Here is a 25,605-nt window from a genome sequence, read left to right on the forward strand (position 1 = left end):
AAAATAGTTCACAAAGATTGACTAGTCTCTGTACTGTGTTTATAGCAAGAACATCAAGTAACATAATGGTAAATGTACATAGTAACATGTCAACTTTTTTGATGACCATACCTGGCAACTGTCAGTATTTGCAGAGTATTTCCCCCATCGAGCTCAAGGCTCCCAAATGGAAATTTTGTAAGAGCAATTTTGTCGACTATTTTAAAGAAAACAATTAATTCAACAATGGCTATGCGCTTGTTAATGCACGAAGAAGCCAAAAACCACATTAGAATATATTTGAAGGGAATCCATGACAAATCGCCCCACTTTAAAAACAAGAGTGCACACACTGAAATGTCTCGCCTTCTTTACTAATCATTGATATTATGTTGATAATCCTAATAATAAAGCTTTATTACAACTGTCACATAATCTTAACATAAACCAAGAAAACTAAACATTGACAATTGAACCATGAAAATGAGGTCAAGGTCAGATAAACCATGCCACGTAGGCATGTAGAGCTAACAATTCTTCCATACAACAAATAAAATTGACTTATTGCTTATAGTTTAAGAAAAACAGACCAAAACACAAAAGCTTAACACTGAGCAATGAATTGTAAAAAATGAGATCAAGGTCAAATAAAACCTGCGCGACTGACATGTAGATCATGAAATATTTCCATACACCAGATATAGTTGACCTATTGCATATAGTATTAGAAAAAAAGGCCAAAACTCAAAAACTTAACTTTGATCACTGAACCATGAAAATGAGGTCAAGGTCATATGAGACCTGCCAGGTAGACCTGTACACCTTACAACCATTCTATACACAAAATATAGAAGACCTATTGCAAACAGTATAAGAAAAACAGACCAAAACACAAAACTTAACTATAACCACTAAACCATGAAAATGAGGTCAAGGTCAGATGACACCTGCCAGATGGACATGTACACCTTACAGTGCTTCCATACACCGAATTTACTAGACCTATTGCTTATAGTATCTCATATATGGACTTGACCACCAAAACTTAACCTTGTTCGCTGATCCATGAAATGAGGTCGAGGTCAAGTGAAAACTGTCTGACGGGCAAGAGGACCTTGCAAGGTACGCACATACCAAATATAGTTATCCTATTACTTATAATAAGAGAGAATTTAACATTAAAAAAATGTTAACTTTTTTTTCAAGTAGTCACTGAACCATGAAAATGAGGTCAAGGACATTGGACATGTGACTGACGGAAACTTCGTAACATGAGGCAACCATATACAAAGTATGAAGCATCCAGGTCTCCCACCTTCTAAAATATAAAGCTTTTAAGAACTGAGCTAACATCGCCGCCGCCCCCGGATCACTATCCCTATGTCATGTATGTCGAGCTTTCTGCGACAAAAGTTGCAGGCTCGACAAAAAAACTGCCCCAACCTGGATTACCAAATCGCCCCCACTTGTGAACCGTGTTAAATCCCGTTAATATTACTCCTGCCAACTGGTCCCACCTAATGGAAATCGGTGAAATCTAGATAAATATATTATTAACCAGGATGAATTTAGTAATGCCAACTCACCCCACTTATGAAAAAAGAAGTTATCCCATCGAATATAAGTTCAATTCCATATATTGCATTATGATACATTTAACAGGTTTCTTTTCAATTGTTATGCAAATAACTAAGCTTCAAAACTTAGTTATTCTTCAACAATCAGGTTTTTTTTAGAATTATAATTTCAGTATATATCAATAATAGTAAGTAAATTAATTTTCGGTTTGTTTGTATTCTGTGTACATTAGTTTTCATTAAAGTGGTGCGAGTTTTTATTTTTAATTATATATATATTATTAATCTAAATATTACCGTTTTTTTATAAGTAGGGCGAGTTGGCAGGAGTAATATTAAACATGATTTAACCAATTTCACATGTGGGGCGATTTGATAAATCAGTTTGTGGCGGTTTTTTTAAAAGTGGGGCGATTAGCCAGTGGGGCGATTAGCCAGTGGGGCGACTTGTCCTGCTTCCATTTGAAGGCCCCCTTGAAGGTTTTGTATGACTATATGAACAATCTTTCATGTAAAACCCCCATGTGCATTTTGAAAATTTGGCAGATATGTTTCTAACTCCAGGCAAAATCTACAAGTATGAATGAAAAAGAAGTTTTCAATTAAGGCTCTGTGGCCATAACAGCTGTCTCATTAGCATTTTAACCACTTCCAATATTTGCAATTAAAACAATAGAAGAAAATTATTCAACGCAAAAACAAAACTTACTTGTAAATATGAAATTCTCTTTACGGTATGAGTTTTTCTCATTGTTTGAGATTGTACAGTAGTACATGTACCTGTAACTGCTTATACCAATTTCTTATTCACTTTTGCTTCATTAACTCACTAAATATCATATACATTGTACCACATCTCCTTATTTTTATAAGCATTCCAATAACATGAACAATTGTAATTCAATTCTATATACCAAAGCAAAATGAACTGCACCACTTTCATTCACTAGTATGCATCTTTTGGCAAAATACAAGTTCTTAAATGACACAATATATATTTATTGATAAAAACAAATTTAGTATACAACTCTAAATGTATAAACAGGTATAAAAAAACACAGCTGTGTCATAACTTGTGAAATCTGTGCTGAAAACACAGACATTGATGGTATTTGAGTAATTCCATATGTGAAGCTCAACATTAGCTTGTCAGTTGGTGGTGGACAGTTATAGGTCCTTTCTGCAGGCTAGGATGAATGACTTTTCAGGAAAACCAATTTCACAAATCAAAACTTTCCTCTAGATTTCTCCTACAATATTCATCTAGTTTAGTTCTTTTGTTTTAATTGGACACCGTCCTGATTTTTAATTTTGCAAACCATTCAGTCTCTTGCTTGCAAATGGTGCATGATATTAGGATGGGTATGGCAGTAGACAAGTCTCTTTAAAATGGGTTTGTGCCCTGAAAAAAAGTTTTATAACTTAATTTTTTTGAAACTTGTGCAACACACATACCTAAATAACTATAACATAGAAGAGAGCAGCATTCGTGTCAATGTTTTGTTCCTGTTTACATTGTCATTGATATTTTTTTCAGAAAGCATGAGGCATAGCTCATGAATTCCTGTCATTACATCCTAAATTAACTTAATTACTGCTAGAATAATTATCAGTATGATATACGTACACTATCATTGTACAGCCCAAGTCTTCAGTATATATAATTGTTGCATTCATTCACTCCTGTGTTCAGTCGTTCAAAAATATTTAAACATCAACAAATGAACTTTAATAAGGACAAGAAAACACTAGAAAAGATACATGTACGTACATACAACCCGTGTTTAAGTGTATTTGAGAGAAATATATCGGGTTAAACGATTCATAAAGGAGAAATATATCTGGTTAAACGATGTATAAAGGAGGGAAAATTGTAGATATTGCATTACGATGCTTTCTACCTAATAGCACGTGGATATGTTTACATATTTAGACTTGACCCAGTATGACCCGTACCTAGTAGGTCACCGCCGTCGACTAGACTACAGTCGTGTATAAGACAATAAAAAGCTTAAGCCTGTACTATTTGTGTGAAGTAAATGTGTTTGTTCTGTACATTTAAATTGTTTTACCTGATAGCAAGGACGTATATATCTATCCGTTTCCTTCTCAATTCACTTTGTCAAATTCTTCGAGCTTCTTCAAAACATACGTATTACTGCGCCCGGAAGTGAGAAAAATATGAGAAATCCTCGTAAAATAATGCTATTTTCAATTTTGTGGAATCTATTTTGTTATATTTATTATACAAAGATAGAAAAAAGTTACGATTAATTATGAATTTGCATATCATAATAAATTATACGGAACGTTTATGGACTATTTTCTCCATAGCTGTAAAACGGTCATTTTGGCGGGAAATCATGTACACATACACACGTAGATTGGCTGGTACCCGATCGTAATGTTACACATCACATACACAAAAAGCTAATACCCGGAACGTAGTACCGGGAACCAGGATAATATGTAGACAACATACATAACTAATACCGAAATTGAAAACGCTTTACAGTTTCTTGTTCATAAACCGAATTCCGCTTTGAATTATAGAAGATGCAATATTAATCATGTTCAGTCGACTTTTCATTGTTATATCAACGTCTGAACTAATTAAAGAATCTTTAGATGTCAGATAACACTCGAAATTGACCCGACCTCTTTCCGCACGGAATACACATAATGATAGTTTGTAGTCAGGTTGACTGCTTATAATGCAAAATACACACTCATAACAAGTTCTATAAAACAAACAAAACACACTGATCGTTTCTTTAGTCCCCAATGTAAATGAAAGAAATAAAAACCATACCATACCATAAAAAGAAGAGGAGAAATTCGAACATTTCCGGATCTATTTCTGGCCAAAAGACCCACTGCAAAGATTGCGTATGAAAAGATGAACCTCATGACTTAAAAGTCAGGCCTTAAAGCACTGCCTTTAAAAATGGATTCATGTTCAACAGTACATTATAAGAATATTTTTATTTATATGTTAGGGATAATGTATATGTAAGGGTTGTAGAGAATAAAAAATCTTGAAATGTGATTATTATTTTTATTCTGCAATGAAGAAGGCAGATCCATAAACCAAAAAATTAAAAAAAAAAAATTGCCTTAGAATTGTGTATGAGTTTCATAGAGAATGCAGAGGAACCATAAAATTTCAAATTTCCAAAGTTGTAAAGGGCATAAACTTAAGAATGTACATAAATGAGAATTGGATGGATGGAATAAATAACAAAAGGATAGACAGACAAGGGTAATACTTAATGGTTCCTTTCCCTACAGACAGGAGCAAAAAAAATACTCAATTTATCAGGGTTTTACAAGGAAATTACAGATTTTTTTGTCTTGTATCAATTAGCTAAAACGTTACAAATGGCCTTACAAACCTGTTGTCCAGGAAATTCTGAACCCTCCAGATTGTAGAAATGTGTTGTCTGTCACTAGTCTAATATTAAACACATTATCTGAGGAATAATATACTGGCTGATTATTTACTGCCAGTTTGCCGGTTAACTCAGCCAAAAAAATCTCTCCCTCTCTTCCACCAGTTCTAAATTCTACGACATCAGCATTCTTTTCAGTATTGAATGTATCTACCTGTAAAAGATTAACAATAATTAACACATATTTTTTGTACTCCTTCTTATTTACAAAACAAAATATGTCCATGAACTCAGCATTTTTTAAACCCAAGTACTTTCAATTCACTTAAACATGTGTTTACAGATAACCATAGAAAAAGGTTCTAAATTGTATTAAACTTTTTAATTTACAGAAATATATTACCTGATGATGGCACAATACTTTCATAGATATACTGTTAATTATTTGCTCTCTATTTTAGGATAAGAATATGTTTGCACACATCTGTGGTCCCATGGACATGTGAACCAAGTTTCAAGTAGATATGACAACTTCATCAAGTTCATGGGCAACTACCTTGACCAAAAACAAACTTAATCTGACAGACAAATAGACTGACAAGGACCAACCAGAAACCATAATCCACCAACAATATTGTAGGCAGCCAAAAAAACAGATTCAAGTGTCACATTCAGAAATAACAAGAATCTGTCTAGTACATGGATGCCTCAATCGCACCGTCATTTTCCATATTCAGTAGATCATAAAATTTGGGTCAAAGCTTTAATTTAGAATTAAAATTATGACGATCATGTCATAGGGAACATGTATACTACGTTTCAAGTTGATTGGATTTCAACTTCATCAAAAACTTCCTAGACCAAAAAACTTTAACCTGAAGCTGGGCAGATTGACAACAGTTGCACAGACTGTAAAACATAATCCATAAGTGGGGCTGGAAATATTGCTTGCAATTATTTTACCTGGACTCTAATTGTTGATCCAATGTTTGTTACAATGGACCAAAAACAGGATCTAGAGTTCAGGTAGTTGTTAGTGTTGACAATAAAACCTGAAGGCTTTGTATCTGTTGATCCATATTCTGCATTAATCACATGATGACATCTACTGGCTGTAAAAAATCAAAACAGATTACATAATATTAATTGTGTATAAATTAGTCGAAAGAACTAGAATGTGTCCCCAGTACACAGATGCCCCATCCGCACTATCATTTTCTATGTTCAGAATTCTGGACCATAAAAATGGCAGGAAATCTCTAATTTGGCATTAAAATTAGAAAGATCATATCATAGGGAACACATGTTCTAAGTTTCAAGTTGATTGGACTTCCAACTTCATCAAAAACTACCTTGACCAAAAACTTTAACCTGAAGCGTGACTGATGCACAGACCAGAAAACATAATGACCATAAATGGAGCATAAAAAGATTTATTTATAAAGTTTTCCTAGGCCTTCTTACACTCAAGTATGTGTGAAGATTTTTTTAAAGCCATATTTCATCCGTAGAATAGCTGTTCGTAAATGCTTACTTATTTTCATAAATAAATGAAGAATGTGACCATGGGACACAGATAATTCCCCTGCTAATGGATAAGCGTCATAAAGGAACATACTCGGGAACAGTAAAAGTGATACCATCCAAATTAAAATCTGAACTGTTTTTTTGGTTATATGCATTGTGTATAAATTTCATAACATTTGGCTTAGGCAAACTTAATTTTAGAGAAAGGAAACTATTTTTTTGTGAAATACCAAAGCCCAATGATAAAAGTCACACCAGCAAAAACAAAACTGAAACAAATTGTATATTCACTAAAATTAGAAACTTGTCATGAATATTTTTCAAAAATTGTCCTTCCAATCAAATCCAACTGTAGTTCGAAAGTTAAACCAAATAATGCAGTTAAGGATGTCTGCTGCTCTAATTTAAAATAACAAGGATTTTATGTGGTTGCTTAAAATGAAATCAACTTTGATATTTAAACAACATAAAGTAATAAAATCATTAGTCTCGTGTGAAGTTTTCAAAATACGAGACATTTAGAAAATGGCGGGAAAAGGGTTTTCTTCAGACTTTACTATTTTTTAACATTGGAATTGTTTTTTACCCTTTAAACCAAGAAAAAATAACAAAGATTTCATGCCGCCGGATCACTAAATCTTAAATGATCTATTGAACAGATTTATGAAGACAAAAGTGTGGTGTCGTGAAATTTTTTTTATAATACATTTGGATGGATAAAACCTGAGAAAATCGAAAATATGACAAGAATTCAAAAACATGACCAGCAGACATCCTTAAAAGTTGATAGAGTTGAAAAACTTTTAAAATCAAAAGTTTTGTAGTGGATACAATCACAATTGCATTTATTAAAACCTAATAATAACGCTTCAACATATCATTGGCGTACTGCTAGAAATTTTTTCCATTCCTTTTGCCAGAGAAATTTATCATGTTAATCTGAACACACATACTCCATGTACTCAAGAATGGGCATTTCAGATGGTTGCACTTCAATCAAAACAAATTGAAGACCTGTTGGTGACCTTCTGCTGTTGTGTTTTTTTTATTTTGGTCGGGTTGTTGTCTCTTTGACACATTCCCCTTTTCCATTCTCAATTTTATTATCAATTATAAACTATTAATGTTTGTGTCATTTTGGTCTTTTGTGGATAGTTGTCTCATTGGCAACCATAGGCATACCACATCTTCTTTTTTATATTGAATATATATTACATCTGCAGAGTAAATCTCTGTTTCATTTGAAATTTCATTACTTACATTAGGCAAAAAAGTATATATGTCTGTTTAAGGTTACATGCTTTAAAAAAAAAGGTAGGTAGGTCTGTATTTTCATTTCATTTTATTTTGTGACATAATTTTGAGTGTGCAGTTTCCTCTAGTCGTGATCCGAGTTGATCATGGGCAGAGTTTACCTGTAATTTTAATGATTGGATTATTTCCCTTTGTTAATGATTGGGAAAAAATGGCGGCAAAATGTTTATTTCATCACAAAAGTCGTGAATTTCATTAAAACAGCTATCATATTCATGATTATTAACATTAGGATGTATCAGGCAACACTATCTTCACTTTTAACACAAGTTCAGTTTATTTTTCACTTTACAATTGAAATAAAATGGATTAGGGTCGGCGCTCAAAATTGGATCAGTCGGGTAACTGTAAACATGGTAAACATACATATGGTTTTTTTTTGGCCTGGGGAAAACTCTGACAGGAATTGTTGTATCTGGGTTATGCCTTCAATTCATGAAAACGATTCTCAGCTGAATTTAAATGGATGATGCACAGGTTTGTTTAAAATCATAATCTTACACTAAGTTACACTCTACTAAGCATGCTAAGTAAAAACTTTATGAAAGCATAAATACAAACCACAATCAGCTTCATCTGACATATCCTTGCAGTCATTGTGATCATCACAGACAAATTTGGACTGGATTCCTTCTCCACTTCTACAGCGGAAATAATCTAAACATCAAAATAAAACGATTACTTCTATTCTAACATTGTCTAACATCCTCCTGAAGTTTTAAAGAACAAAAAATAAAACACAGGTTATTCATTGATATAAAAAGTCATATTCAAGAACACAGTTCCAATGTCTCCCATATTACACTTATTTCATATTTCCAAGGGGAAATCATCCATAATTATAAAACTGGTCCAAGTTACTGGTGATACATGTATTTACCTATAGTATAAGTTTTATCAAATATATATGTTTACAAAAGATCTAGTTGGAACACATGATTTGGAGATCGTAGTTACTACAATTGTAAATAAACTTTTCCAAAGATTTGAGTCTACCATGGACAAGAAGATCAATTGTAGAGTAGCACAAGTAGAAAAAGAAATGCAAGAAAAAATTGAAGCTTTGTCTGTTGAAAATGAAGACCTTAGAAAACAAATTGATCAAGTAAGAGCAACAGTCATAAATGAAAAGAAAATTTTAAAAGACACTGTTAATTATACACAAGAAGCAATTGTAGGTGCAAATTACAACGAACAATATTCTAGGAAAAATAATATAAAAGTTATGAATTTTCCAAGACATGAAAAACAAGACTTAAGATCAGATTTCATTCAGAAAGTAAGGAGAGATCTGAATGTGCAGTTACAAGAGAGAGATGTAGTCGCTATCCATCGCTTGCCCTCCAATCAACCTGGGCCCAACCCTGTTATTGTAAGACTTTTCAATAGTGACGTGAAAAGGAGCATAATGAGAGTTAGAAAAGACTTGAAGGACAAGGTACGATTCTCTGATGATGTCACAAGGAGAAATATGCAACTGATTACCAAACTTAGAGACATGGAATGCTTTGAATCAGTGTGGTATTATAATTGTGGGGTGTTTGGAAGAACTGAAGATGGACTGCAACTAAAATATAGACTTTTTGATGACGTTCGAAGAAGACTGCAGGAAAGAAAATAAAAACTTGGCTTTATAAATTGGTAATTTTTGAATAAGATATATATGCTAACATAGAAATTTGAAAACAAACTGTATATATATAATCAATGAGAATACTACTAAATTATTGTTTAAACATTAGGTTGGCAAAATTAGTTGTAAAATATAAATTCTGCAATACTATAAATTTTGACATAAAAGTATAGAATGATACTTTTGTGTTGCCATATTGAATCATTTACATATGTTTTTAATCTTTTTTCATTACAATTTCTTCAAATTTACTGTCTTCAATTTCTACTAAGTATCATGTTTGATATCTATATATCCTGTTACTGTCAGCAATATTGTGCTGTTTTTGAAAAATATTTTATGTTGTACATTGATACAAAGTTAGTACAAATATGGGTTCTTTAAAAATTCTATCTGTTAACTGTCAGGGACTCAGAGATAAAGTTAAAAGAAAAGATGTCTTTAATATGCTGAAGTTAAAAGCATTTAGTATTTATTGTATCCAGGATACACATTTTACAAGTGATTTAGAAAATAGTATTAGATCTATGTGGGGATATGAAAGTTATTTTTCTTCTGTCAGTTCTAATTCTAGAGGAGTTGCTATATTATTCAACAATAATTTGAGTTCAAAGTGTTAAAAGAAAAAAAAGATATAAATGGTAACTATTTGATTTTAGAAATATTTGTAGAAAATCAAAAAATTACTTTAGTGTGCTTATGCTTATATGGACCAAATATGGATAGTCCTGATTTTTTTGATAATATTATGGGCATTGTTGATGATTTTGAAAATGAAAGTTACATAATTTGTGGTGACTTCAATCTTGTACAGAACCCTTATATAGATTATTGTAACTACAAACATACTAATAATCCTAAGGCTAGAGATAGTATTTTAGGAATCATGGAAGAAAGAAGTTTAATAGATCCATTTAGGGAGCTTTATCCCAATGTCCATAGGTATACTTGGAGAAAAAGAACTCCATTTAAACAGGCTAGATTGGACTTTTTTCTTCTTACAGATAATATGTTAAATAGTCTCAAAAACTGTGAAGTACATGATCCAAGCTATCGTTCAGATCATTCTATGATATTACTTGAACTGGAATTTAATCCTTTTATTAGAGGAAAAGGTTTATGGAAGTTCAACAACTCCTTACTTTATGATATAGAATATATAAATACAGTTAAACAAGAGATTAGTGAAATCAAAGCACAATATTGTGCACTATTTTATGACTTTGACAATATTGATGAGATAGATAATGAAGATATTCAAATGAGAATTAATCACCAACTTTTTCTTGAAACTTTGTTAATGGAAATCAGGGGGAAAAGTATTTCTTATTCCAGTTACAAAAAAAGGCAATCTGAAAAAAGGGAAACAACTTTACGAAATGAAATAATACAGTTAGAGGAGATTGTTGACGAACTTTCAATAACTAAACTTGAGAGCAAAAAAATTGAACTTGAGCAATTACGTCTTAAAAAATTAAAGGGTTAAATAGTGAGATCACGTGTTCAATGGATAGAGGAAGGTGAAAAACCAACAAATTATTTTTGTGGACTGGAGTCAAAAAATTTTATGAGTAAAATTATACCAAAAATTGAAAGAGATAATGGGGAAATACTTACTGATCAGAACAATATTTTAAAAGAAGTAAAACTTTTCTATGAAAATTTATATAAGAAGAGAGATAACTCAAGTTCAGTAGCTGATCTGAAAGAAGATCTTAAAAATGTAAATGTTCCAATACTTTCTAATGCTGTCAAAGAGGCTGGACAGGCATTAAAAAATATGAAAAATAATAAAACTCCTGGTTCTGATGGCTTTTCTACTGAATTTTTTTAATTTTTTTGGAAAGATCTCCATTTTTTTGTGGTTGAATCTTTAAATTATGGTTCAGAACAGGGAGAATTGTCAGTAACACAAAAGCAAGGAATTGTTACTTGCCTTCCAACAGGAAATAAACCACGTCATTTTTTGGAAAATTGGCGTCCTATTTCACTTTTAAACACTGTCTATAAAATTGGGTCAGCAGTAATTGCAAACAGATTTAAGACTGTCCTCGACAAGCTTATTAATCTAGATCAGACGGGTTTTATCAGTGGGAGGTACATAGGAGAAAATATAAGGCTCTTATATGATATCATGCAATACACGGAAGATCACGAAATACCTGGACTCTTGTTGTTAATTGATTTTGAAAAGGCTTTTGATTCTATTTCTTGGGATTTTTTGCTAAATGTTTTAAAGTTCTTTAATTTTGGAGAATCAATTATCAACTGGATAAAAGCTTTTTATCATAATATCAAGTCTGCAGTTATACAAGGGGGTAACCTTTCTGAATTTTTTAACATAGGTCGAGGCTGCCGACAAGGTGATCCCCTTTCACCTTATCTTTTCATCCTTTGTGCTGAGATTCTTGCACTAAAGATAAGAGGAAATAAGGAAATTAGTGGTATTGAAGTTACTTAAGTTGAGCATAAGTTATCACAGTTTGCTGATGACACTTCATTGATTTTAGATGGTAGTGAAAAATCTTTATATGAATCCTTATCTGAATTGGACTGGTTTGCAAAAATATCTGGTTTAAATATAAATTTTGAGAAAACACAAGTAATTTGGTTTGGAAGTAAAAAGTATAGCAAGGAAATTTTATGTCCTGACGTTAACCTGTCATGGGGGGAGACAACTTTTAAACTACTTGGGATAAATTTTGATGTGGACTTAGACAATATTGTCAACATCAACTATAATGATAAAATCATACAGATTAAGAACATAATAAAACAATGGTCGAAAAGAAACCTTACAGTAATAGGAAGAATAACTGTGATAAAAACTCTTGTTTTACCTATTTTAAACCACCTTATTATTTCTTTGCCTAATCCTACAAACAGTGCATTCCAAAAAATTAATGACATTTTCTATTCGTTTGTATGGAATTCTCCTATTCATAGAGTGAAGAAGGACGTATTGATTAAAGAATATTTGGAGGGAGGATTAAAAATGATAGATATTTATAGTTTTACCATGGCACTAAAATCATCATGGATAAGAAGGATTTTTCAGAGAGATAATAAGTGGCAAAGTATATTGATGTCAGATATTGATAAAAATAAACTTTTTAATTGTGGTGTTCAGTATATCAAACAAGCTAGTTTATATATCAAAAATAGTTTTTGGAAAGATGTATTCAGAGCATGGGAAATGATTACTGATAAAGAAAGAAATATGGACCATGAATATTTTTTATCAAGTCCTCTTTGGTTTAACAATAGGATCAGAATTGGTAATAAACCTGTTTTTTTATCAACATTGGTTTAATCATGGTTTACAATATGTAAATGATGTAATAGATGAAAATGGATGTTTTATTTCATTAGAATTGTTACAACAATGTTATGATGTCAATGTAAATTTTTTGAATTACATGAGTGTTATTTCTGCTATTAAAAAAGCAGCAAATAATTACAAAAAAGGTTCATATAAGTTATGTTGTCCATTTATTCCAGCTTGCTTACAAGTCTTTTTCAAGGTACTAAAGATATGTACAAAATACTCATAAGTAATAAGGTGACTCCAACAGGACAACTGAAGTGGAGTGAAATATTAGGTGAAGATCTCATTTGGAAACATATATTCAAACTACCTTTTACAGTCACTGTCAATACTAAACTACAGTGGCTTCAGTACAGGATCAACCATAGAATTCTTGCCACAAATAAATTTTTATGTAAAATCAAACTTATTGATAACCCTCTATGTACTTTTTGTAAATTAGAAGATGAAACCATTGAACATATTCTGTGGAATTGTGAGATTATCCAAAAATTTTTACAAGAAGTAGATTATTGGTTCTTATCTGGTGGGGTAAGCCTGCCATTGAATAAGTTGAATTTTATTTTTGGAGATGTAACAAAAGTTAGAAAAGGTGACCCATATAATTTGATTTTTCTATACATGAAACAATATATATACAACAGTAGATGTTTTTCAAAAGATCTTTCAGTCAGTGCCATTAAAGAAAAGTTAAAATATATGTACAATTTAGAAAAAATAATGGCAGTCAAAAATAAGAGACAAAAACACTTTGATACCATGTGGAATGCATTTAAAGTATTATTTTTATAATTCAATTTGTCATTTGTTTTTACAATCTATATTTATTGTCAAAACTAACATAAAATATTATTGTATCTAATAGCACAATTTATTATGTACTGAAAATCTTACAGGATATTTTTTTTTTATTTTTTATAATTTTTTTTTAATTTTTTTTACAATTCTCAAGTGCCACACAGTGGTACATGAACATTTAACTCTAATTATATTTTTCTTCTGTAATTTCTTACTTCTTTTTTTTCTCATATAAATAGAAAAAATGAATTTACAACAATGTTTATTGTCATAAATAAATATATATTTATAGATTATCGTTGATTATCTCAACAAGATTGATTTTCTCGCTTGAGCTGGTACAGCGAAAGTGAGAAAAGCAATCGAGTTGAGATGACCAATGATAATCTGTTTATCGCTATTTTACCTATGACGACGTTGTCAATTTCAATGTCAATTTCGTTAGCAACGCCACATGGCCTCCTTAGTTTCTAGTGATAATTTTTCCATCTCAAGCGAGAAGCATGATATGAAAATTATCACAAAAAAAGATCAAAGAAAAAATGCACAAAATAGCGATAATCAAATTTATCGCTAATATTACTGTATGTATGTTTGATGTGTTGTATTTGTTGTAAATCTTGAAAATAATAAAAATTAAAAAAAAAATATATCAAGTCAATACACTATTATTGACTATGTTTATAATTACCTTTAAGAACAGCCTCTGATTTACAAATAAATGGTAGTTTTCGCAAACAATTTCCAAATGTTCCATATCCATTCTTTTTAGCATAAACACATTTTCCATTCCCTGTATCTGGCTGGTCATCTTCCCATACAACTTCTTCCAATGGTACAGTTTCATTTGAGTGACTCCACAATGCCTCATTAGCCGTCAACCAGCTTTCTGTTTGACTGAGACCTACAGTAGTTTTTTTGATATTGTAAACATGTACAAAGGACAAGGTTCACTTATGGCACAATCATTATAATATGGCCTTAAATATCAACTTTATGATAAAACATCAAAAAGGTCACAATTTGGTTTCATAATAGGTCTTTTTCAAAAGCATCAAAGCTAAATAAATCAGTTCTTTTCCTAAAAATACATAATATTCTCTAGAGTAAGCCCATTTGAAAATTTTTGTCAAAATACGATGATTTTGTGTAATTTTCAGACATAAAAGTTTTACATGGAAAACCTTAGCTGCATCCTACAATCCAAAATGCAGAGTTCACAAAAAATGGTCGGTCCTGTCAGTCCTGTCAGTCAAAATAAGGCTGGGACCAGTATTTTGAAAGCTAGTGCTGGTTCCCACGACCTACATTTGTATGTTGCAGTGCTTTTTTTATCATGTTTATCAGGAATAAGTTGTATAGCAACTAATTCCACTACCAGTTGACATCTGTCATCAGATGAACCTGCTGCTTATTTCCAGTACTGGTTTCCTAATATAAACAAACTGAAACCAAAGTGGCTATCTACATGCGACTTGCTAAATTTGTTCATGTAGCCATTCCAGGCAAACAATCGGCGATTAAACCCTTCAATGGCAATAACAAATTCTGAGAAAGTAATTAAGATGATGAAAGAAATGGATAGCAAAGATGTCTTTAAATAAGAACATCCAAAAGAACAGAACTGGTCCTTTATTGTTAATTTGTCTGCGGCAGTAAAAAATAAATCCGTAATATTAATAAAGTTATTTTTCAATAAAATAAAATAAAATGTTTAAACTGTTACTGTTGCCTTGGCTTGTTCATGTTCATGTTTTTTTAACATTAAATTTGGGTCTTCGTCGATACCATACTCATCCCAGACGTTCCGTATTAGAGGACATTTCAGGAACGTCCTCTGCACTTCTTGTATTATTATTATTACTTCATCAAGATGACAAGAATAACAGTAGAGAGTACCATTAATTGATAGAACAAAACAATAATGCGCTGAAGTCATGTTTACAAAATGTCAAAACGAGCCAAAGACCAAAAAATGACAAGGACAGTTGGTCCGAGAACACAATTAATTCGTAGTGCATTTCTTTTAGAACATAAATGAAAATAAAAAAAATCCCACCTGCGCTTTCTCAAAGAAACTTTTACAGTGTGTTGTACTACTTTTGGGACAAATTATATCAAAATTATAGAAAACTTCATCGCCTCTAACTCAAAATATGGACAATTTTATGTTTAGGGCGTCTTGAAATCTTTTGACAGCTTCCGAAGTGCTCATTTTCAACCTTTTTCAGCTGGACCAAATCACTACTTTCCTTTAAAATTCTGGACCCAAATTTTTTTACAGTGTAATTTTATCCCACTACTTGCAATTTGAGGCATTAAACATTAAGAAATAAATTTGGAAGAGGTATAAAAATTAATGGCAAGTAACCCACTGTCAACACTAGGGACTATATTTGTGAACAACGAAAATCAAGGGACAACAATGGTGGTCTCGGACCTAATAGGGTATAAAGAGTTGACAAATCTTAAAAAGACTTGGTAAGACCAAAGCTTAATGAATTATAACACTGCTTACAAAGTTTCATGACAATAGGATGTATATTATAGACATTAAGTAAAATTCTATACTCCTCTTTGCGTGTAAAATTTTGACGTTAAAATTGAAAAATTTCAACTATCAACATTTGGGGCTTTAAAAATTCAAATATTGCAAAAAAATACCTTTTAAATGACTTAATATATAACTTATCATGTACTTAAAGCAATAGAGTACTCATTTGATTTATAAGACTTGGCATAATTATTCAAAAGTCAAATTTATATGAGCCTGCGCCTAAAAATTGAGGTTTTTCAATGAAGGGGGGCCTTACATGAAGATGTAATATTTTTAACTAATTTTAAATTTGTGAAGCTTTTTGGTTATAAATAATCCTTACATATGTATTGAAAGTACTTTAAATGGAAAGAAAAGTTACAAATAACATATCATTTTAGTTTAAAAGGGTCATGGGCCAACTAAGAGTGGAAAAAATTTAGGGTCAATTTAGGCCGTGCCACATATTTACATTAAACAATGCATATTGAGACTATAAGAACTAAAAAATTGTGTCTTTTTTATCATTTCTATACTCATGTGACATGATACAACAAATCTGAGCACAAAAAGACTCCTGCAAATAACTTTTCTTACAAGCAGTATGGGCTGATACAAAGATTTTTGCCTTTTTAGGGAAAAACTTGCATGCAATTTATTCTCAACAGGCTTATATTTAAACCACTTGCTATCCTACAGAAGAAAAGAAAGATATTATGTGAAATGGAACAGGTACAATAGACATTGTAAAGTGCATTTGATACAAATTTAGTGAGTTCTTCAATATGGACATCAAATTTTATGTACCAAGCTCCCCACTATTGACTTCCTTCAAACAAGGCGTTAGACAAGGGTCATTTATATAACACATTTTGCACATTTTGTCTGAGATAAACTTCTTTTCTGTAGATTCAGAGTTCATAAATAAGTAAAAGAAGTAGATAAAGGCATAGAAACACAAATATTGACACATGAAAACCTGCCAGATAGAAAGTCAGGATGCCATTTATGCATCAATATTGAAAAAGTTATAAAATGCCTATTTTGACCATAAAATGCCAAAATTGGTTATTTTTGCAGAAATTCTATAAAATAAAACTTTAAATCCTTTAGTTTCATGCTATTTGACAAGTTGACACCATCAAATAATTTAGGGAAGTTGCCAGAGTACAAATTCTATATTTACAGATTTCACCTCTTAGGTCCGAGAACACAATTAATTCGTAGTGCATTTCTTTTAGAACATAAATGAAAATAAAAAAAATCCCACCTGCGCTTTCTCAAAGAAACTTTTACAGTGTGTTGTACTACTTTTGGGACAAATTATATCAAAATTATAGAAAACTTCATCGCCTCTAACTCAAAATATGGACAATTTTATGTTTAGGGCGTCTTGAAATCTTTTGACAGCTTCCGAAGTGCTCATTTTCAACCTTTTTCAGCTGGACCAAATCACTACTTTCCTTTAAAATTCTGGACCCAAATTTTTTTACAGTGTAATTTTATCCCACTACTTGCAATTTGAGGCTTTAAACATGGAGAAATAAATTTGGAAGAGGTATAAAAATTAATGGCAAGTAACCCACTGTCAACACTAGGGACTATATTTGTGAACAACGAAAATCAAGGGACGACAATGGTGGTCTCGGACCAGTTAAGCGCCTTTTATGGGGACAAAAACTATATTCATAAAAAGGCTTCAGGGGTTTTCAATCGAAATAATAGCAAGCTAAACTAAATTAAAAGATTATTATTAGAGTTAAATCTCGTCTGTAATAGCCAAATTTCACAAATGTAAAGTTGTTTATAAAAAATTATATCATGAATGATGGTTAATTGCGTTTTTTGGGTTATCAGTTAAACTGCATGGTTCTATTATTACCATAGGAAAACACCCGAGACATTAAACCGCATGGTTCTATTACCATAGGAAAACACCCCGAGACGTCCTAAAAATATATAGGTGCTCCTATGATTGGAGGAACATTATACAGTTGTGTACACACACATGGCGGCACGGAACACGATCGGAAAACTATTTGACGATATCTAAACTTTTCGAAACGATGTGAAAAATATCATGCGCCATGTGGGCCCTTACATTTGTAACTCTATGCGCCATTTCTGGTGAATATGCGCTATAGGCGCAGGGCGCACGTCCTTCCCGATCACTGCAAACCAGCGAGTTTATACACTAGAATCATGAAGATTAAAAGTCTTAACTTTTTATATTTAATCCTAAATTTTGAAAACTGCATTTTATTTTAGAAAAAAATAATGTATTTTGTACAAACCAGGTGCCAATCTGATATTAATCAAAATCTAAAAAAAAATTCAGCACATGAAACACCAACCTAAAAACTATCTATTTACTAGTAATTTTTAGTTCTGAAAAGTATTTAATAACTTTTTTTATGATTCAAGCAATCACCAGAACCACGACTTTAGAAAATATTAATTTCCAGATTTGTAGTCATTTCCTGTCAATTTTTTATTTCATACGAAAACATATGACACCGTTTTTTTCAGGTGTTTTTTTTTTTTGGCATACAAATATCGCAAAGCAGTAAAAAATCCTAGGCCCAGGCCCCCCCTTTTCGTGGGAAAAATTTGGTTGATTATATAGGGAATCACTGAAGCATGACTGGAGCAGGCCCCTCTCCCTTAAGGATCCGCCACTGGTAAACACCTGAATAGAAACTCAACAGTGTAAACCGTAAGCAGTGAAAATTGTTATTATAGTACAAAAACACATTACACGATGATAAACCCCACATAATGGCACATTATAAAGTCTATAAAAGGAAACAAGTGTCTGTGCTCACAGTGCCACAGGCATTTTTATCTATCCATAGGAAGAACCACTATCAACGTACATTTTCAACGTAGTCCTATATTTACGTAAATATACGTTGTGGGTCTTCCCATGTATGACATGTATAGAAACAAATGCCACTTGTGAACTCAAAACCAGTAAAGCCTAAAGGCAGTATCTCATAAAAATAATTCAAGAGAGCAGAAATTAATGTTGTATACCTTCAGTTACTTGTTTTCATAAGCATGGACGGTTTTGATAATATCTGTCTACCTGTTTTCAGTTTTAACCATTGCTAGCCTATAATATGTTATGTCAACAAATGCACGGACTTTCCGTGAAAACAAAAATTCTCCTCCGCAGCATTCAATCTCCCGCCAAATCCCAATTATAAAATGCTAAAATAGGTATTTCGATATTCGATTCACTATTTTGGGTGCACCGGCAAATCAATTTTATTTTGTCGACAAAATAAAAAAATATAACTGTTTCGCCGGCGCCAGAAAAATGGAATACAATTTTGTTAGTAGAAATGAATATATATTTACGTAACATATATGTTTATATCGTTTAGTATTACTTCTTTTCTCGAGCTTCTTTTATCCAAATTAATTCTTATTATCACTTTGACTGATAACTGTTTTTAAACGACTGCATGTATCTAAAAACACCGTAACTTCAATAGAATTCAACTATAAGGGTTGATTTATTTTATATGTTGACTTTCGCAGTCACGATACTTTTATAATGACGAACAACGCCGGGTAAAATGCATGAAGTTTTAAAACGTACATTATCAGTCTATGGAAGAAGCGTATCGATAAAAACTTTTCTTATATCAATGAGCGATATTGTCTAATATCAATTGTAAACATGCTGACATTTCATGCGGAAAATGTTGTTTTTGGCAACGAAAAATTAAGTAAATACTAACTTTTAAACTTATTGTTTAAATATAAACAACAATTGAGTCTAAATATACATTCAGAAGTTAGCTAAACGCTAACGTTTATGTCCGTGTAAAATTTGAAGTGCTGTGTTTTTCTTATATACATAAATAAGCAATGCGACACTTTTAAAATATCAATGCGATACTTTTAAAATATCATAGCGGTGTTTTTGTTATATCAATATTAACACTTATAAGTATCAATATTTGACTGTTGTACCCATATTTTTACAATTTTACCCATTATGTCTGTTTTGTTTACGCAACGTTGTAAATATGACAGAATTATATGAGACTGTCATACACGTGAGAGGTTAAGCGCTATCAATCATCCATTTTCAAAATGTAAAATTGCCAGTACCGATGTGGTTAAATGAACAATATCGTAGTCAAATATCTAAGTATCAAATTATTGTTCACATACTATATAACATTAATTTTTAGCAATTTTATAATGAACGCACCGAAATAATATATATCTGATATGCTCGCAATGCATGTAAGACTTTCTTTATTGATAAAAATGAAACTAACTTGTGACAAAGATGAATCATACTGTTCTCGTTCAGATTGATTCGACAAAATCTGACCTGTACTTTTGAAACTCCTTTTTTTTTTATACAAATTAGACCGTTGGTTTTCCTGTTTGAATGGTTTATATTGAGTCAATATTGAGTCACTGATAAGGTCTTTGCGTCGGAACTAAAGACATTTATTCTAAAAACAGTTGTTGGCATGACACGGGTTATGTTCTTCTCATATATGTTATGATGGTATGATACTAAACCCCTAACGGGAAGGATTGTGCCTGATGTTCATATGATGAAATCATAATCTTTCAGTCAGTTTAATTGAAGTCTGGAGCTGGCATGTCAGTTAACTGCTAGTAGTCTGTTGTTATTTATGTATTATTGTCATTTTGTTTATTTTCTTTAGTTACATCTTCTGACATCAGACTCGGACTTCTCTTGAACTGAATTTTAATGTGCGTATTGTTATGCGTTTATTTTTCTACATTGGTTAGAGGTATAGGGGGAGGGTTGAGATCTCACAAACATGTTTAACCCCGCCGCATTTTTGCGCCTGTCCCAAGTCAGGAGCCTCTGGCCTTTGTTAGTCTTGTATTATTTTTATATTAGTTTCTTGTGTACAATTTGGAAATTAGTATGGCGTTCATTATCACTGAACTAGTATATATTTGTTTAGGGGCCAGCTGAAGGACGCTTCCGGGTGCGGGAATTTCTCGCTACATTGAAGACCTGTTGGTGACCTTCTGCTGTTGTTTTTTATTTGGTCGGGTTGTTGTCTCTTTGACACATTACCCATTTCCATTCTCAATTTTATTTAACACTAGTATTTTTTTTTGTTCCTATATAGCGTGGTGCTTGCTGTGAGCCAAGGCTCCGTGTTTAAGGCCCTACTTTGATCTATAATGGTTTACTTGAAACAAATCATTATACTTTGTGTAAAGTTGTCTCATTCGAACTCATGCACCATCTTCTTATATCTATAAATCTTTAAAATATCCCTTTATAAATAACTGCTCTCCAGACCTCCAAAAACGTCATTTGGGTGCTGAATCTTTTGTACATTGCAATATAAACTAGTACACTTCTTAAGCTTTAAAGGTAAGGACAGTTATGATGATACAAGAACGTTTACGTCAATAAAAATACCAAGTAAACAGCACTGAAAGATCTAAATTTATAATTCTAGTATGCCGTCGCTTTGTAAACAACACTGTGACAAAATTCTCGAGATCTATACTTAGCGCAGACTCAGAGGTATACATGATAATTGCTGTTATGTACAATATACTTTCCGTGTAAATCTACGTGCATTGGAACCTATTTGCAGACCCTTTGCCGATTTTATTGTTTTAAAAAGTGCAATTAAAAAAAAATTAACTTTTATTCTTATTTGGATGCATAATAAAAAGAAGTAATGCACTTGTAAGAGCTCGGAGAAATCAACAGGATAAAATTCGAATATCACGGCCCAATCCATGTGTAAATTTCCAACAATCTATGGCTTCCCTGAATTATTTCTAAAATATAGAAAATATGTATACACATTTGGATTCGAGCGTCACTGATGAGTCTTTTGTAGACAAAACGCGCGCTTGGCGTTTACATCTTATCTATTTGTTTTCTTAACATTTTTTTTAGCATTCATTGTAGAAATGAATTTATAACAAGCGATACGGATTGTTATTTTGCACTAAGAAATGTAAGCGTATTTATACGATCGGTTACTAGTCAAAAACTAAGGTCAAATCTCTGGCAACAATAAAGCGGAATGTCCTCGCTGGTGTCGCGATGTAAAAACATTAACGGTACCAATTTTCCTGCACCAGATGCGCATTTCGACAATACACGTCTCTTCAGCGATGCTCGTAGCCAAAATATTTGAAATCCAAAGCTGATATAAAAGATGAAGAGCTATAATTCAAAAGGTTCAAAAAGTACAGCCAAATCCGTGAAAGGAATCAGAGCTTTGCATGAGGGAGATACATTCCATAATTTATAATAATTTCTAAAAATTTGATACAGAAAATTTTTTAAAATAACACAACAAATCCGTATTTACATGCCAGTACCAGTACCAAGGAACTGGCTACTAGGATGGTGATACCCCCGGGAACTAACAGTCCACCAGCAGAGACACCGACCCAGTGGAAGTAATAACATTAACGGTCCCAATTTTCATGCACTAGATACGCATTTCGACAATACAGTGTCTTTGAAGTGATGCTCGTTGCCAAAATATTTGAAATCCAAAGCTTATATAAAAGAGGGAGAGCTATAATCCAAGGTCCAAAATATATAGCTGAATTTGTAAATAAGCGTCCATGTTGATAATAAATACAGTTTCTGTTTCACAAGATTTTTGATTTTCGTTCGATCTGAAGTTGTACAATTTATAGTCTGAGGCTACTCAGTTGGTTTCTTCAAAGGACAACAGCATTTGTACATTTTAATTTGTTTGGAATATTTATTTTACCGTTTGAATATGCATTGCTGTATTGAATTGGATTGTTTGAATGAATGTTTTTTTTTCTTTTAAGTAATGATTTTTTTTTATTTCGATATTACCCATGTGGATAGGCTATAGGAGTGTGACCTCAAGAGCGGATTCAGCCGTTTCTAAAAGGTGGGTTTCAAACCCAGGATAAAGGGGGTTCATCCATATATCCCCATACAAATGCATTGATCGGCCAAAAAAGGGGGGTTTCAACCCCGCCCCCTCCGGATCCGCCACTGGACCTTTATTAGAATCGAATAGGTCGGTAGATTATTTACAACCGCATTCAAATTCCGCCATTGCATCATCACTTCAAATAGAATTTGTCGGTTAAAGCATGTGATTGCAAAACAATACACTGAACAGGTTATTAACACTTTCAAATATCAATAGGGTCAAGCAACATTTTAAAAATGATTAGATCGTGTAAGCGTTAATTTTGGTACAGAAACGAAATTTTAGTGATATTGATCCCCAAACATTAAGCCGGTCATGAAATAAGTTTGTGAATTATGTTTGCGGTTCTTTTGACATGCATTGTGACGTATCATCGTATTAATTCTATATTAGAAAACTACAGCAGTTATATTAGAAAAGTATCGCATTCATAAATTTTTTATATTAAAAAAATATCGCTATGATATAAGACAAACATCGCATTGATATTTTAAAATATAGCAGTATCTTTGACTTTTAGGCAATTTTGGCTTATCCAACAATCTAATTCATCTCGATTGCATTCCACATAATTTGCTACATGATATTAATTAAATTTGTACATCTACAAATGATAAATCGTGCATTTATGTCTCATTTATTCAACAATTCAATTTTCTCGTTTAAATACATCTTGCTTTGTATAACTTAAAATAATTCATGGAAATTATACAGCAGACGTATGTCTTGTTAAATGTCAGCCTGGTTTAAGAAAAAAATCATTACTTTATACCGAGAAATCTTCGTTCCTTCATAAAAATGTAAACATTCGTCTGAGATTTCCCACAATGCAACTCGTTGATATAAGACAATATCGCTCATTGATATAAGAAAAGTTTTTATCGTATCGCACTTTCCATAGACTGATTATCTTTATGGCGATAAATAAATCGCCTTTTTTGACGAATCACGTTGAATTCTTTCTAAAAATAACAGTTTAAAACGGACAATCATTTGATAAGTATGTATTGAAAAATCACAATAAGGATATATTGACGAATCAAAAGAACATTTTAACCAATTTGACGTTATCGGTAGCCGAAAATTACCGTTTGTCTCATGGCGGTCAATTGACTGATTAATTCATACCCTCAGACCTCTAGCATAGGCGGATCCAGGGGGCCTGGGGGCCCGGGGCTCCCTTAGGCGGGAAAAATTTAGTTGATTATATAGGATATCACTGAAGCATGACGGGAGCGCCCCCCCCCCTTATGAAAAGTTCTGGATCCGCCACGGTCTAGCACATGTACATACACTTTTATCACCCCTAGTTTTTGGTGGGGTTCGTGTTGTTTATTCTTTAGTTTCCTATGTTGTGTCATGTGTACTATTGTTTTTCTGCTTGTCTTTTTCATTTTTAGCCATGGCGTTGTCAGTTTGTTTTAGATTTATGAGTTTGACTGTCCCTTTGGTATCTTCCGTCCCTCTTTTAATCAGTAAATATTAAAATTAAATCATTTCAAACAACTGGGAAAATAAGAATAATCCACTTTATCGCTATTTTACAAAATTTAACTTTGATCTTACTGACTGATTATTTCCCGTTTTTCAGCGGCACTGTACGGAGTGATGAAATTGTCGTCATAGTTCAAATAACGATAAACAGATTATCATTGGTGATATCAACTCGGTTGTTTTTCTCTCTTTCGACGTACCGGTTCAAGCAAGAAATCAATCTCGTTGAGATAAACAACAGGGGTGTATCCAGCCATTTGAAAAAGGGGAGTCCCAACCCAGGTCAAAAAGGGGGGTCCAACTATATGTCCCCATTCAAATGCATTGATCGTCCAGAAAAAGGGGGTTCCAACCCCCGGAACCCTCCCCTTGGATCCGCCACTGAACAACGATAATCAAGGATCCGTGTGATAATCTGTAAATATTGCGGGCAATGATATTGCGATAATAGAAATATCCACTGGGTTCCCGACTATTTTAATTAGAGCCGGCAAAATAGCCTGTTTTTTGTGGACCGATTGACATGGTGGACCGTTGCAATGATGTAATTTTCCACATTAAAAATAAATAACATTTTATTTTTTTTCTGTCCAAGTTTATGTATTTCTTATGATTCATTTCGTATATGTGGAGACAGAATGAGATTGAGATAAACATTGTTGATTCTGAATCCGATTATCTATAGTGTGTGTTCTTTTACATTTCATGATTTAATTTATTCAAGGATTTGTATTTATTTACTTCCAACCATAATTGACTAACCTGACCAATAATATTCCCATGTTGACTTTGCTAAATGGTCAACTGCTTTTAATTCATCCACGTCTAGCACCCAAAACAAATTTTGTCCTTGTCTGTAAAGATAACAGATAACATGGTAAACCTTACAGTTCTTTTGTCATTCATGGCATTACAAGGCTTTTATTTTCATACAATGACAATACGGCCAGGTGTCGAGGAAACGAGATAAAGAAAAGGCTTGGAAATTCATCTAGTGTAGAGGATGTTTTTTTTACAGAAAGAGCCTACCTTCGGTGTACACACACGAAATTATCAGACTAA

At 32.5% G+C, this 25,605-nt stretch overlaps 1 protein-coding gene across 1 annotated transcript in view; it reads right to left on the bottom strand.

Moving 5' to 3' along the window:
• Positions 1–25,398, bottom strand: part of LOC134726453 (sushi, von Willebrand factor type A, EGF and pentraxin domain-containing protein 1-like) — a 59,294-nt gene extending 33,896 nt beyond the window's left edge. The window contains exons 1-5 of the mRNA XM_063590858.1: positions 25,306–25,398; positions 14,240–14,452; positions 8,351–8,446; positions 5,912–6,060; positions 4,952–5,162 (exon numbers count right to left, since the gene is read on the bottom strand). Coding sequence (XP_063446928.1) covers positions 4,952–5,162; positions 5,912–6,060; positions 8,351–8,372 — 382 coding nt within the window. The 5' untranslated portion in view covers positions 8,373–8,446; positions 14,240–14,452; positions 25,306–25,398. The remainder of the gene's footprint in view (positions 1–4,951; positions 5,163–5,911; positions 6,061–8,350; positions 8,447–14,239; positions 14,453–25,305) is intronic.
• Between the last annotated feature and the right edge of the window lie 207 nt (positions 25,399–25,605).

The sequence above is a fragment of the Mytilus trossulus genome, chromosome 7, assembly GCF_036588685.1.
Source record: "Mytilus trossulus isolate FHL-02 chromosome 7, PNRI_Mtr1.1.1.hap1, whole genome shotgun sequence".
Lineage (NCBI taxonomy): Eukaryota > Metazoa > Mollusca > Bivalvia > Mytilida > Mytilidae > Mytilus > Mytilus trossulus.